At 43.4% G+C, this 16,052-nt stretch overlaps 1 protein-coding gene across 3 annotated transcripts in view; it reads right to left on the bottom strand.

Annotated features, from left to right (window-relative positions):
• Positions 1–5,974: 5,974 nt before the first annotated feature.
• Positions 5,975–16,052, bottom strand: part of TTC13 (tetratricopeptide repeat domain 13) — an 815,569-nt gene continuing 805,491 nt past the window's right edge. For 2 of the 3 annotated variants that reach the window (XM_069235030.1, XM_069235031.1), the window contains exon 23: positions 7,006–7,264. In XM_069235030.1, coding sequence (XP_069091131.1) covers positions 7,150–7,264 — 115 coding nt within the window. In that variant the 3' untranslated portion in view covers positions 7,006–7,149. Of the gene's footprint in view, positions 7,265–16,052 lie in introns of all 3 variants that reach the window. The other variant, XM_069235032.1, reaches the window with a different exon arrangement.

Below are 16,052 nucleotides of genomic sequence, written 5' to 3'. Positions count from 1 at the left end.
CCATGGTCTCTCAGAGAAAATGTGTCGGTGGGACAATTCCTTTGCATTTAAATGAACTGCTCTGAAGTACAGGATTTTAAAAACAAGACACAGCCATCCTTCCAACTGGAAGATACAGAGCATCAAGGGAAGTTCATTTTGAAAGCCAAAAAATGAGCACGTAATATTCCTAGGCAGGCCTTAATTGTCATGCCTACCGAGCAAACTTCGGAAGCCTTGATCTGTGTCAGTACAAATAATTCCTCCTTGAATGAGATTAGAAAATCATTAATAAGAACTGGAGTACTTTGGCATCTAATAAATTATCCTTTGAGAAACCTTTATTTTGTTTTAAAAGGAACAGGGATATTAGAGACATTCTGGTCCACACAAAAACCATTGATTGAAACACTGACTGCCAGGACACATTATAGAGGATACTTCCAGTGGTAGGGCATTTTCCCTATAGAAACTGCTCCATTTGCAACCTTATAAAACACTTGAATACCCTAGACTTGGGACTAAGGACCCCTTCAGAGCAAAGAGCCCATATTCACTATAATACTGACCATGTGGTGTATCTCATCATGTGTCCATGTGGGTTACAGTGTGTAGTTATGAAGTCCCGAAAAATCAGGAACAGAACAAGTGAGCATAGGAGTACAATTCAGAGTAAAAAGGCCTCCACAAGATTGAAGACCCATTATCTTGAGAAAAATTACTACAACAGCAACCTTTTTTAGGGTATAATTGATAAACTCCAACACCCAACTAAGACGACCCAAGTCCTCTTTGAGAAAGAACAAAAATGGGTATATACGTTAGAGTCCAATAAAGTGAGACTCAAAGAAGGCATCCCCTTCACCAACTAAACTCCTAGATATCCCCATTTTTCTTCTATTAAAACAGCATCAGTAGGCCTGTGATGGCTCTATGCCCCTATACATGAGGAAAACTTGGCTGTGATCGCTCGGATGGATACAGATATAAATATATCTCTTAAGTACCAGGCAGAGGTTTACTTTGTTCAAAATCGACCTCATTACACCCCAAAAGAATTCTGGAGAAAAAAAAGTGGGTTTTTGGTGGTTGTAAGCTTTTACTTCTCTCTAGCCCCCCTTTCTTACACAAGGAAGTTCCTTGTATTTTTATAGGGGCATGTAAACATTCTGTATACATTTATTCAAGTCAGCCTGTACATATATATGAGAGGATGGTCCCCCCCCCATCATTTCACATTGTTGTGTGCACAAAAGATGCATAAATCAAATCTTGCTTTTGTATATACACAGAGTGGCTCTTTTGTTTCTATTGGTGTTGGCGCTCATCGACCTGATGCACACCTTGTTCCGAGTTGTGGTAGCAAGTGGGGGAATACAATCCTCATGATGCCCTCTCGATGTTGATCTCGCCAGAGACGTCATCAAGACGCCCCAGTCACATGAGATGCGTTACATGCTCACCAATATAAACTCCGCCCTCTGGCACCTTTTCGTGCAGCAAGCCAGGACTTGGGGTTTGGCGGTGTGAAACCCTTGGCATTGTAAGTAGACTTTCGCCTGTGATTACATAAGTACTTGGAGCCCTGGGGTAGTGCCCTTGTAAAACATTGATCTTTGCCTCATACCGGCCCGGGTTACCCTGTTTCCCTGAATTGACTATAGCCCATCGAGCAATATGAAGATCCATGACTACTTTAGACGTGATCATCTGTTTTTTGGGCATCAAGCATATAAATGAATGCTGTATGTTTTATTTTTGTTGTGTACATTTCTTATATGGCACATATCCATTGTGAACCCAGTGTGTGACTTCAGGGCAGAACCTGTGTTCCACACCCTGGGGAGATTCACTAATTACACCCATATGGTGAGAGAACATACGGTTGAGTGTGTGTTCGGTTAAAATGCATAGTTTTCCTCAGTTTGGTCTGTTTAGTAATAACGGCTATCAAAAAGCATTAATTACATATATTCCTTCAGTTGTCATGCTTCACAATGAACCATTTTTTGTCTGTGATTTTACATCAGTATGTTTTTTATATCTACAGATTCAGTGACTGTGAAGTGGGCTGCAACACCCAGACAGGCAAGTTGCCTTTGTTGAAGAATGCCATTAATATATACTCATGTTTGCTTCATTTTCGAAGCCTGTATCAACACCTTCATTTTGTGCTATGTGAAAACCATGGGCAATCCGAATTGGAACCCAATGGCTACACCATACATGCGCTTGCACATAACATGGAGTTCTGCTAACAGGCCCCGTACAGCCAATACACACTCAACATACACATGTGCAGGGACTGAGCTTGATTTTACCAAAGCAAACTAGTGGCTTTCCATCAACAAGGAAAAATACCATAAAAGCTCCACCACTAATCGCTGTACATGTGACAAGGATGCAGTCTGCAATGTTATGCCAGATTAGGGGTACTCTTGACACATTATACTTGACTTCAGAGTCAGGATTTTCATGTCTTGGTCAACGTTGGGCCTAGATTTCAGCACACATGCATGATTTTGTGGGGGCAGAGCCACAATTATGTCAGGATACAAGGGTCACTTGCAGTTAGGTAACTCGGGGTCGGGATGCACATCCATCTACCAAGCAGGAAACTTTCCTTTCCCAACATGGCTGAATTAGGCATTGCCAGGCACAGCTTGAGGAGATGGAGATGAAGTGGCTCATAAGGATTAGCCTTTACAAACGTCAGCAAATGAATGTCCGAATGAACATGAACCAAAATGTTTGTCTGAAACAAGGGCACTAAGAGCTTCTAATGTCCAAATAACATTCTACAGTGAATAAAGATAAGAATGCCTTCAGAGCCCAGTAAACTTTGACTGCATTTAAATTAGGGTACTCGTTGGGCCAGTGAACATTTTAGGATCCAAGCTACGAAGACATGAAAAGTTATCGTTTTCGCAACAAATTGAGAATCTGTTCAGTGACTCATACATGTTGCCTTAATAGAAGGCCAGCTTTCCGTAAACACTACATCTATCACATCATCTAGCTAGGTCACGTTTGAAGGGACTAATCTAACACTCTCTGACGGTGAGGGGTCTGAAGCTTTGGATTTAAAATAGGTCCACCTTGCCATGACATCTGGCTAGTCCAGTGCAATTCATCACCTGCAGTAACCTGTGCACTTGAGAGATGAGAAACACACAGTACAACCAGAACTTTAATGAAACATAACACATACAGAAGTTTCAAGCAGAAACTACCTTAAGTACCATCTGGTACTTTGGAGTTTCTAGTGGTCATGAATAAGTCCATTTGAGCGGTTCACCTTCAAAAGCACATATTATGCCATTAGTTGTTAGCCGTAGCTAGGCAGCTCAGATAGTCCTCCTGTAAATTGTTCTTTCCTGGCAAGTGGGCTGTCGACAAAGATCTTATAGTCCATTGCCTGACGTTGAGTCATTTTCATACCCATGCATAGGCATTTGGAGCCACATGTCCCCTCCTGTTCAGATGAGCATGGTAGTGGTTTTTATCTGCTTGAACGTGACCTAATTTACCCAAGAAGAATAGAAGGAAGGACAGGCTCTATAGGCATTAGCCCACTATGGTGGTCTTTTGTGAAGATTTGCCTGTGGCATTTGTCATTGCCATAATGGATTTGAGTACTGTGCACTTCAGAAACCCATCACAAAGCTGATGATAAGGAGGAAAACTCCAGAAGGTCCAATGTCAGGGTCAGAACATTCGATTTTCGGGCAAGTGTTTAGTTACTTGCATTTTGCAAAATCATAAACACAAAACAGTTTTCAGCAAGAGAAGAAGTATCCCTCCCTCATCTGTTGCAGTATTGAGAGGGTCTACCAATTCCAAACAGTCCTTCTTGTACTCTACACAACCTTCATAATACATTAAGCCTAGAGACTTTCTTACCGTGGTTTAGTCAGAAGTGGAAAAGTGGCCAACTCATCTCCAATCTGCTTTAATTCCTAAATAGGGGGCGAGGCTGGTTGTAAGTCAAGATGGTTGTGTTATTTTGAACATCTGTTTTTCGATCCTCTTGGCCACTTCTGAGCCCCGTTAAAGTGGAGCAGCCTTGGAATAACCCCTGCTAGGTGATAAGCCCCAAGAAGAGTCCATATGTGGTGGAAGGGAAGCCTTTGACCCACCATGGTACTCCACAAGTGAACTGCCTGAGCCGGTGGTGGCACTCTTTTTGGCACCCTCCCAGTGTGAGATGTGGAGTGGCTCTGGAGGCACCAGCTATCCTAAGACCAGAGGAGGAAGCAAGATTTTCATGGAGATACCGTAGCATAACTGGCACCCTGCAGAGGATGCCCTCACTGGAGAGAGAGCTTGTAGGCCCAGGAGCTGAGCTGGGGAAGTAAGGTATTTACATCCACAGATGTAGGTTGAGGCCCACATCTGAGCCCTGAATTCAGGCCTCAGCTGGGCCAAGGACCTAGCCTTGTGAGTAGCCCACTGGTGTTGAAAGCTTAGGCCTTAAATGGTTGCATCACTCAGACTGCAGAGCAAGGACTTTGTGGGAGAAATGGAGTAACTCAGTTGTGATCTTTGAGTTGACCTTGAGACTAGTGATTTGAGGAGGCCATGTATGGGGAAGAAAAGGTAGAAATTATTCCTTTTCTTTTTAGAGAGTTGCAATGAAGATTGCACAGGGGACACCCTCTTACAATCAACAAAGGAGGTGGTCATTGTGCAAGAGGAGAGGACTCTCTTGGCCCTACATAATATCTCAAAAGGAAAACAGTCTCTATTAGCTGGATTTGAAGGACTTGGAGAAACAAATGATTGGACTGTCCAGCAGGATGCTAACAGTGGAACAATAAATGTTATATGCCTTAGAGGGTCAAATCTTGAGTAGGCGAAAGCAGTTAACATGAATACCATTGGTCATTACTGGCCCTCAAGGTGAGAACTGAAGTGCTGGATGACCTGCAAATGTACATCACATCAGGATTTTGGGGATCTGTTGGGATTTGTGCAGAGCTACTGAGTATTCCAAAAAATGAGGGCCGATGAATTGTAGTGAAGGCTTTCAGGTTGTACGGTAGGTTGAATCAACACAGAGGAAAAGCTAGTGCCACAGTAATAGTGGTGATGAAATCATCTGAATTGAGGGATCCGATTCTGAGGGCAGGGATGTCGAAAAAGTAGTGAGTGGGTTGGGGTGTGGGGGAGGGTTGCAATGTCAACCAGCAAAGGAATAGTGGAGGCTCTAGGAAGAGAGAGTGTCGTGCCTCAACAGCTATAGCATAGATGTCATGAACTTCAAACTAAGCTGTTACCTAAACTCTCAAGGTGATTTCCACTCATCATGAGTCTGGTCGCTAGCCTGAGAGGTGCTTGAGTCAAGAGAGTGCATTTGAAAGTAATCTCTAACTCCTATTCCTGTGATGCTCCCCTGACTTTGTGATGCCTGGGCTCTGACTTTTGAAAACCAGAAATTATTCAAGGCATACCCTCCTTCAAAGCAACCTGCAAGAGTGATTTTGTCTATTAAGAGCGAGGAAAAAAGACACTTCCCTTTAGATGCATGCTTACATATAACTTACAAACATCAAAAAGTTGTGATCCGGACCGCACAGTCAGTTGGTCGGACACAGTCAACTTGCACTGCAACACTGAACCCAATCTTGAGAACTAAGAATGCTCAAACACGGACATAATTCAAGGATTAAGGTTTTAGAAAACACAGTAGAGCTGTGGAAGACATTTATAATTGGTGTGTGGTGAAAAAGGAACTAATACCACAGATATATGTGGCATCTGTACAGAGCACCAACTTCACTTCTGGGTGACAAAAGCACAGGTTTGCTAAGAAAATGCTTAGGCACATTTCAGTAATTCCTGGACATGTTTGTGAATGTGCAAGAAGAGGTATCAGAAACGAAAACTGTCACCATAAAATGTTCCTGTATTAAAACTAATAATGTTACTGTGAGAGAAGATATTCAAATAAGCATTGCATCCACAATCAGTAAGTGCACAACAGAAACTTACATTTGATTCCATTGCCAATTTATTCACCATATTTCCATTATTTAAATCAACAGCTTATGTTTCAAATTGTGAGCAAAATATCAAGTCATCAATGGGGACTTTGGGTACTTGTACTGGCTGTTTTGATACAGATTTAAAATATCAAGAAACAAAAAGTAAAACTATCCAATTTCAAAACTGTTCATACAATTAAAAGGTTCTGCTGAAACTCCCCAAAACCTATTCTACATATGGCATTTAGGTTTTCACAGATATTCTAGTCCACCCACAGGATTCTCTTAAAACATTAAAAAGCGCGAGACTGTCATTTCAAAGTGAGTCAGTCATTTGTAGTCCTTCACAGACATGCTAAATGTGCTTGATGTCAATGTTCCCTTTACCAAGAAAAGTACAAAACAGAGTTGGATATCAAAGTGAATTTGCAATGCAATGATGCGAGTAAGCTTATTCACAATTTGTAAACATATAAAGAGCCTTTCAACAGGTTTCCTACCAGTCAGATGTTTAGCACATTGTCAACAGATCTCTTGCCACTAACAACTATACTCACCACGATTTGGAAGATTCAGGCGTACTTAGCTGAAGTAGCCTGATACCAGACTGGTCTCTATTTCATACTTATATGTTCCCTTCGCTTTCAGATCTAATTGAACAACTGCCAAAGCTTAAACTAACCTCAGGTAGCTAAATAAAGCAGATATGGTTCAACATTTCAGTGATTCATACACTTTTAGCATCGTTAACAAAACGAAACTGAATGAAAAATGTTCACAGTTAAAACACAAGAATAATTTAAAGGCCCAGAAAACCTTGATTGTGACAAACAAAACAGAGGTATTGCATTTTAAAAGTGCATTCGGAAAATAAACCTGAAAAAGAATTGGCACCTGCAACAGGCAGCTCAATTTAATTTTACTTCATTATTTTGATATCACTGAACATGATTTGCTGGTCTATTTCAAGGAAAGCCTTGGAATTCACGAAGTATAAAAGCAGATTTTTAATGGAAGCCCAAAAATTGCAGTAACCAAAAATGATTCAAGTACTCCATCACTTACTTTTTATTTTAAAAAGTATCAAAAGTAATAAACAACCTGATTTCCTATTACAGTTCACCTTTTTATAAATAAAAAAAGCAAGGCGTCCTGCCCTTCTCTTCTAAAATTACACTAATTGTTATAGTTTCTTTTCACAGCGAGCTGATGCGTCTGTGTTTAGCACCTCAATCATTGTGCGCAATGTAGGAAAGGTCTCCGATATGGAAGGGAGGCTCTTGTAAGACGCAGGAAGTCTATAAAGGAAAAATAAAAGGTCAATGTTTACTTCTTTGAATAATGTACATTTTTTTTTTTTATTACAAATGTTTACTGCTCGGAGTGTGAACAATAGATACGCAGGTAATTACGTTGTGTATCAAAAAGGAATGTGTGTTTTTTTTCTGAACTGTAGCTCATCAAGATTAAAACGTATTAATACAACTACATCAACTGTTGACTAGTCTACTAAAAGATTTATTAGGAAAATACACTCGAAACACTAAGACGGTTACGTTTTAGACTGAGCTTCACCCATCCTTTTATATGTAAGTTAAAACACATCAGTTTTAATCACATTGTTATTTTCACTGTAAAAATGGACAACCTTCTAATAGTTTGAATATTTAAACACAGAAAATAATCCCTGCCTACAAACGAAAAGTGCTTTTATTTGTTATTAAAAATCTGAAATACAGTTAATCATGTTTTAAAATAACTTGCAAATTTAAACGGTTTTGCTTTATGGATCTGGGTTGACACAGGTTTACCTGCTTGCAAGACCTCATGTAAACAAACAAAAATTGGACATTTAGATCAGCTCCCTTCTGTCACTGGTTGCTCTAGGTCAGCTCTCTTGAGCAACTGTTTGGTTGATGTGTTCTTCACTTCTTAGGAGTATTGTGCAGGTTTAGAATTTGCAGTGGTGATTAGCAAAGATGGTAATATCTGGGGCTAAGCTCATGAGAAGACAGCCTTCAGTCCGACAGAGGAGAGTCTCTTTGGATCTTTCCTTTAAAGTGATCTTCTCAACATTTGATAATGCGAGCTCAGTGCAACACTCTGCAACACCTATATAGTCGGCTTCGGACAATAGTGATGAGTAGGGCTCTAGATCAGGTCTTTGCCACCTGGTTACTTGCTTTTGTGAGCTGTGGGTTCCACAGGACTGGATGACAAGGGCATCTGACCCAAAAAGTGTATTTTGTTCTCTCCAGAGAGTACTGGGAGATAGTTTTCCTGGTGGTTGTGGTTAGTGCAATCCTTTTGTTTAGACTATTACACCTGGGTGAACCATACAGGATACATGATTGAGAGGTTTGAGAGTCTCTTTGGGCTCAATACACATATGCAGGAGGGTCACGAGCTCACATAACACTTTTTACTTATTTCCTCATGTGTCTTTTCTCTCAGTCTTATATGTTTCTGGGATACATACGTGTGTAGAGCACCTAGCAGTACAGGGCAATGGAGCAGGCGTTTCCCCCACTGCCTTCCTTAGGGACTATGGAGGTCCGTCATTATGGCAGAGTGAGATAAATCTTGCCCCAGTCAATTACTGAGGTTTTCAGTTCACAAGTTCGAATTCATGCTAGCCCAATTCCGTTTGTCATGTATGGGTTTGTTACCAGCTTTCTGTACGATATGAATGGAAGAAAAATGTCTGTCAATGAAATGTACAAGTGGCTGTCACCTTGAAAGGGTTTAAGTGCAAGAGACTGAGGTCAGCATTACAATCATAACGAAGTGGATGTGGACACATAAAAGCAAAGTTTGTTGTTTTCAGATTACTCTGGTGCTTCTTGATACAGAGTGTGAAGGGGATTTTGGCAGGGAATTTTTAGGAACCCACAACTTATTGACAAATTAATCTGTGAATTTGTGGTGTTATGGAGGAGCGAGTAGATAAATAAAATAAATAGTCAATAAATGGATATGTGACTTAGATATGTGAATTTGCAAGGATAAATTACACAGTGCATGCATGATGACTGAATGCCTAAAGTCAATAATCAATGAAGCTGCGTTTTCAGACCGAATTGTCTTGCTTTACCAATGCATTTTTGGATATATTTTACAGAATGTATACAATATACTTAGCAACATTATACTGCCAGAGAATGTGCACATAATGGTGTGTAAGAAAGCTACTAACCTGGATAATAATTGTTATCCAGGCTACTGTATCTATCTGCATATGCTTAATTTTTTTATTAGCTTTTGAACATTTACTGAAAGCATTGGGAAACTATTGCTCTCCTTCACCAGCAGGTGGCACTGGCTTTTTCCTGGCACTGGACGTACCACAGGTCTTGCAACACTTGAGCCTTATGGCACTCCCTCTATGCCCCGAAGTTCCTCGTCTATTAGTTTCAAGCCCTTAGAGGCAGAGGCAAGGACAGCATCACATCCAACATGAGCGTGTAACGCAAACTAAGAGGGAACATTATTACTTTCAGAAGTGTATGACGATTCTATGGGACCGAGTGCAGGATCAGTGAGGAATTCTGCAGGAAGACGCAGTATTCACCGGAAGAACAAGTTACTTCAGTAATGCTTTATCTGGTAGAGACTATGTAGCCACAGATTTCTTACCTTAGAATTATCCCCAGGAGTCAATCTAGATCGAGAAACTTTTCTGAGCAGTTCTTCCTTCAGTCAGCACCATAACTTCAACATCTCCAGAGAGAAGGCTCAAAAACCCATATCACTTTCCTTGTTACAGTACTAAATTGAAGCCATGTTGTCCATCAGAACCTGAAATTCACCTGCCTTTGATGGAAGGCAAAAAGGTAATGAGAGCCAATAAACTAGCACATCGATTTGAACAGGCTTATGTATTGGCACACATCTGCTGGAGACCGTAGGATCCTGGTCGCCACATCGTCCAGGGGAGCTACTCAGCTAAGAGAGAATACATCCATTAACATTGTAATTTATGATTGGTCTGCAGCAATGTCTTCTTTGCCCCCCTCCATTGGATCCAGATGCCAACTGACAGGCAAAATGAAGGGTTTTGAAGACTGAAGATGAAGATGACTGGTGCTGCTGCTGATCTTGAAATTTGACACTGCCTATGCCTTTGACAGTATGAAACGTCTATGTGGGATGCTGGAGAGCCACAGATTGAGGAAGGAAAGGCCCCTGGAGTAACCACAAAACATTATGTACCACTGGTGCAATTGGTAGTCCCAAGGCAGAGCTGAAGCCTGGCTGTATTTGACATATTCCAGACACCATTCTTTCTTTGATCAAGTGTAGCCTAATAAAACAGCATATTCATTAACAATAAATGGCCCCCTCCTGATACCCAAAGGAGCACATCCAGGTATGTTTTCTGATAATTACACTGGAACCAAAAGCACAAACTAATTCTGTGGGGTCCAGGCCAAAACTTAAATCTCCTTCAATCATTTCTGTGAAGGCATTACATAAGTTCTTTGGCAGTGAAAGAAGAAACTTGTGCACCATATACTAGAGGAGCTCACTGTTGCCATTCAAAAGGCACACAGCATTCAAAGAGCCCAGTACCAGGTTGACTAAAGAAAAAACTTTCCTGCCCATTGTGTCTCTTGGATTCCACGTCTGGAGAAGATCCAGGAAAACAGAGTTACCTTACAAGTGGAGATGTACCACAAAGCTCTCTGGAGTGGGATGTGGAGACAAACATATTGGATTACCAGAACCCAGTTAATGTCATCTACAAACGGGGTGAATCACCATCAGTCAAAAATGATATGATTGGGTCAACCACAGCCTTGTTAAAAGGCAACAGAGGTCCTGCCATAGAAAGTCCAGGTTGCAAAATCTTTGTAAGAAGTCTTGTTAGTGGTGAGGGGTAATTAATTTGTGCACTTTTATCACCCTCCAAACCGCAACAACCTAAAAAAGTACATTTTAGAGCAGTTGGCAGCCTCAAAGGGGAATCAAGGACAGATTCCGGAGCAGTATCCAAAACACTCAGATTCTGTAAACAGAGATATAAGCCTGTAACGAGAAGTAAGGTATCTACCTTATCATTGTCAACATGTTGTGCAGGGTGAAGACACTGTACTGCACCAGACTCATCCTCCCACAGTGTCAGAAAAATTACATGGAATGACTGCGCATCATTGCACCTAAGAGTCCATTGCTGGATTATTGCATTGATACAACAAATAAGGAAGAAACGATAACCCATTGAAAATACTGAAAGGTAGCACTTTCACTTATCTTTATACGTTTTCTTAGCCTTGAGGAAGGGGCATGGCCCTGAAACAGGTGTTGGCTGTAAAGAATTGTGAATAATGAAAGAAATGTGTGGATCTGCCGCAACAATGGAATCTGATGTTTTTTTTTAGTTTTTTTTTTAAGAAGACTTTTGGAGAAATAAAGTGGAATGTTTACTAAGAAAATGGCATTAAGACGTTTTTCAATTCTGTTCAACTCCTAAAAAGTAAAGAGATATCTATATGTATGTATGTGTGTGTGTGGTGTGTGTGTGTGGTGTGTGTGTGTGTGTGTGGTGTGTGTGTGGTGTGTGTGTGTGGTGTGTGTGTGTGTGGTGTGTGTGTGTGGTGTGTGGTGTGTGTGTGTGGTGTGTGTGGTGTGTGTGGTGTGTGTGGTGTGTGTGGTGTGTGTGGTGTGTGTGGTGTGTGTGGTGTGTGTGGTGTGTGGTGTGTGTGCGTGTGTGTGTAATCTTACCTACTGGAGGTCGTCACTAGGTAGTTTTAGTCAGGACCTGGTTTCCAAAGATGGATTTTTTGTTTTGTTACTAACTTTTGCAGTTTCACAAATCTTCGCAAAATTTTCAAAACTATTTTGCCACTCACTCCAGCTCCTGTCTTGAAAGTTTTGGGTGATTCATCAATCTGGGGCCAAGAAAAATGAGGGGGCGGGGTCTCAAAACATGTTTTTCCCATGCAGTTTCCACACAGGGAATCTGAACATGACTACAGCCAGACCACTGAATGGAATTACAATAAACTTGGCAGAAAGCTACAACTTGGTCCAGAAAGAGTGCCTTTTGTAATTTTGTCCAAATCCTTTCAGCCAGAGTCCGAAATAAATTACAAAAAAGTTAAGGAGCCAGGGTAGGAATACCCTGACCTCCTAGGCCTGATGGTGGGGTCCTACAGGGCCAAAAATGTTTTTTTTTTTCTCCATTTTTGCTGCAAATTTGCAGTGGATCCACAAATCCGCAGCAAACATTTAAAAAAAGAACAAGCATGGTCTCCTGTGCTTATTTTTGTCTAAAGCCCCCCCAGGTGGGGGTCATGTCACGGGGGAAATACAAATATATATATTTGGGAGGGGGTGCATGCATCCCCCCCCCAGTCCCCGACCGTGCTTGTTTATGATGAGGTTGGGCCACCTGATCCCCATTATGGAGCCATTAATAGCCCTGGAAGACCCCATCGCCCCCTGGGCCGGCTCCAGCTATGTCCTGGGGTGCCTAACCCCAGGACATAGTGGTTTCCCTGCCTGCACTGTTGAGGGCAGGGAAACCTCTATTTGCTCTTGCTTGGCCAGAGCAATTTTGAAGTTCCAGCCAAGCAAGAACAAACAGTAAGTTCACTAAGAAAGGACTTTTCTCCTGCCCCTAGATGAAAAAATTGATCCACCATGCAGGGACGAGCATTTTTTTTGCTGCTCCTTGCATGCTGGAGCAATGCTGGCTGCCACTGGAGGCGAGGAACTGGCTGGGACCGCAGGGGCATTGGTGCTCCCCTGCCGTCCCCAACAGCCACACACTGCGTGAGGCCAGGGCACCCACCATTGACTGGCTGGGCCCTGGGGCTGAATTCTGCTCGGGGAGGTGGCCCAGCAGGCCCCTTCCTCTTGCTATAATTGGCCGGGCCTCAGGGAATGGGGTCCCCAGGGCTGAAATCGTTCCAGCCCCCTTCCCCAATCAAGAATTGGTGGTCCCGGGTGTTTGAGTCCCCTGGGCTGAAATCAGCCCATGACTTGTTCATAATTTTGCCACATTTTTTTGAATCTGCATGAACCGAGCTTAAAGTGCTTACAATGTGCCGTATTACAGAGATTATTACATTTTTTTATTTATTTTTTTACAGTTTAAAGTGTTAGAGTGGAGTCAAAATTTCATATGTTAAACTTTGACATCCACCCTTCATTTTAGGAGCAAATGACTCCCGCAACAAATGAAAAGCAAGCACTTGATTTGTCTTCTAATCCTGAGAACAAAGTGAAAGAAGGGAAGGAAGCCACCGAGATTGGGAGGAGCCCAATTCCAGGCACAAGGGGTAGAGTGAGGAAACCATGTAGACACAGAACTGAGAATAACGGAAGTCATTCATTTAGGATTACTTTTCACAATCCAAATCTCAAATTTGTAAAATAACAAAATGAATGCAAATACCACTTTTAGACATTTTCCTTGTCTTTATTTTTATTCATGAATGTCCAAAATGTGCTCTCAACACTGTGACACCTTCTTGAAAGCAACATTTTGTTTTTTTGTATATACTCTCTTTAGCCAAAATAAATAATCGGCAAAAAATTGACAGGGGGTTGTTTAGGCGAGCCTGGCTGGCAAGATGGGTGAGCAGTTGCACTTAACCAGTGCTCCCGACCCGCCAAATGCATCCCACATCACCCTCACTACCCAGACGAGCGTCCGAGCCCCAGATGCCCTGCACTCGGTAGCTGAAATCGATAGACACAGCCACTGAACATTTTTGTGGCCCTTAACGCCTCTTTGTAAGTCATCGGCAGGGAGGAGGGCGGAGGACTACAGGCACTGGGCCGAAGACACGGGGTTTCGCTGGGCCTGCCTGGAACCACTGGACGGGACCAGCTGGAGAAGCGGCTGAGGGAGGGACTCTCCGAGAGTTGAGGGTGCTGAGAGCACTACACTTGGGCCGCTGACTGTATCCAGTCCAGGACGGAATACATATCGGGCCAACAGTGGGGAGGGCCCTCTGAGCACTCAGCAGTGCACCGGCTTGGGCCAACAAGGTGAAGCGCTGCGCTGTGGCCACAGAGGCGCTTCACTTGCCACAACCCACTAGCTGAAGCCGAAGGAAGGTGGTGAGCCTGGGCCCCCGGAGATGCCACAAGTCTACTGGCAAGGTGAGTGGCCTGGAGACCTTCTCTGACAAGTGCAGAGACTTGGTGGCGCTCAAGTGATCCCAGGCGGAGCTCCAGGCTCCGGCCAAAAGAAGCATTATACAGATAACAGGGTTTTGTTTTAAGCAGAAGCATGTTATTGCATTTGTTTTCTAAAAAAGGTAACAGTACTTAAGGGGCAATGTTTAAATAGGTCTAGACATATTTAAACATTGCCATCTTTATAAAATAATTGTGAAAAATTCTGAGGGGGGCCCAATGATTTTCATTTTTTAACTGGGGGGGGAAGGGGGTGCGGCATTAGAAAGTTTGGAGACCACTGCTCTAGAGGGAGGGGGACAAGCACCTATAGTGTTGAGGGGGTGACGCTCTCCCGCTCGCCTGGCCTTCTTCTCCTGGGACAAAGCTGACTGCATGTCTGAGCAGCGAAGATAAGGCCCTATGGTGTGACAGGGCCCTTAATTTCATGAAATGAGGGGTGCAGAGGTGCATGTGGCTTGTGGTACTGCTGGGGGCAGAGTGGAGGCCTGTGGAGCAGTGAAATGTGATCCCACACTGAAATATGTAGTACGGAGTACCTGCACGTCGTGGTGAGTGTTCGGGGCACTGAGACTAGACCTGCTTGGTGGCTGGGTCTACGCTCCCCTATGCCCCCCCCAAACGGCCCTGTGAGATCTTCTTTGCACTGAGTCCTGAGGGTTAAGACATTCCCCACCACCATAATTGGAGAACCGCAGGCGAGGCAGATGAACTGTGACCCTTAACATCTGTACTGCTCACATTGCTGGTTGCCCGTGCCAGGAGCTGGTGACCCCCTCCAGCTTGGACTCACCCATAGAGACATTGCAGCTGACCTCGGGGGTGACATTCCTCCCATGGATCGTGATGGTCCGACATAAATAAAAAAAAGAACATACTGCCCAAAAAACCACCATGGACCAGTCTGCTGCCCAAACCTCTACGGAAGTCCTACAGATGGTGAACCATGGTGACCTGCAGTCTCCACAGGTGCCCAAATTCTGGCAGCCATTGAAGCATTCAGTGCCGCAACACAAAGTAAAACTGATGCAATAGCTCTTGATGTGAATTTGCTGCGTGCAGATGTCCAGGAAGTGACGGAAATGTCAGTCGAAAATGAGAAGCAAGTCAGTGAACTTCAATCAGAAATGCAGTCGCTTAAAGCTACAATGGCAGTGCTGGAAACCCAGACACGGAAGATGGAACTACGGGCAGAGGATGCGGAACGAAGTGCCCGTAGATGCAATCTGACATTGGTTTGTCCCAATGTTTTGTGGCAGGACGAGCCCATGGATCCCCCGCCTCCTCCTAAAACCATCAGTGCCAAGATACTTTACTACAGAGACCGTGATGACTACAGTGTGTGTGCAGAAGTGGAGATCCCACCTTTGATAATCATGTCATCTGGATTATCCCAGGACAAACCACATCTGTTCAGCAACAACAGCAGACCTTTGGTGGGGGAAAGAAGAAAAGTTGAGGGTGGTGGGACTCCAATATATGCTATTGTACCTGGCTAAACTCAAAGTGCTCCACGATGGCAGTGCACATTTCCTCACATCGCCGGAAGACGCATGGGATTGCCAGGAGATTCACAGGGTGGCAGGACTGAGCTGAGGGGAGGGGGCAGGGAGGTGCCAAAGGCAGATCAGGAGGTGGCTGGGGGATGACACCGAGACACAGAAGGAAATGCAGATGGAGGTGACAGTCTGGTTCTGGGTCTTGGGTGGTGGTCTGAAAAGATGGCACACTGGACTTGGAGCAACACAACAGGAATGTGGACAAGCCAGGGCCCTGGTGGAGTCGGTCACATCTGCTGAGTCAGCCAGGACAGGCTCTTAATGACTGGAAGATTCACTGCCTACCAATGCTGAACTTGCATGGAATTCACATTATCATTGAGGCCTTTCCTGTCTGGGGGCGGGCCGAGAGGAAACTTCCAGTCAGAGCTGTCTC

The sequence above is a fragment of the Pleurodeles waltl genome, chromosome 5, assembly GCF_031143425.1.
Source record: "Pleurodeles waltl isolate 20211129_DDA chromosome 5, aPleWal1.hap1.20221129, whole genome shotgun sequence".
Lineage (NCBI taxonomy): Eukaryota > Metazoa > Chordata > Amphibia > Caudata > Salamandridae > Pleurodeles > Pleurodeles waltl.
Note: the sequence above shows the minus strand (reverse complement) of the source record. Positions and strands in the feature narration are given on the sequence as shown.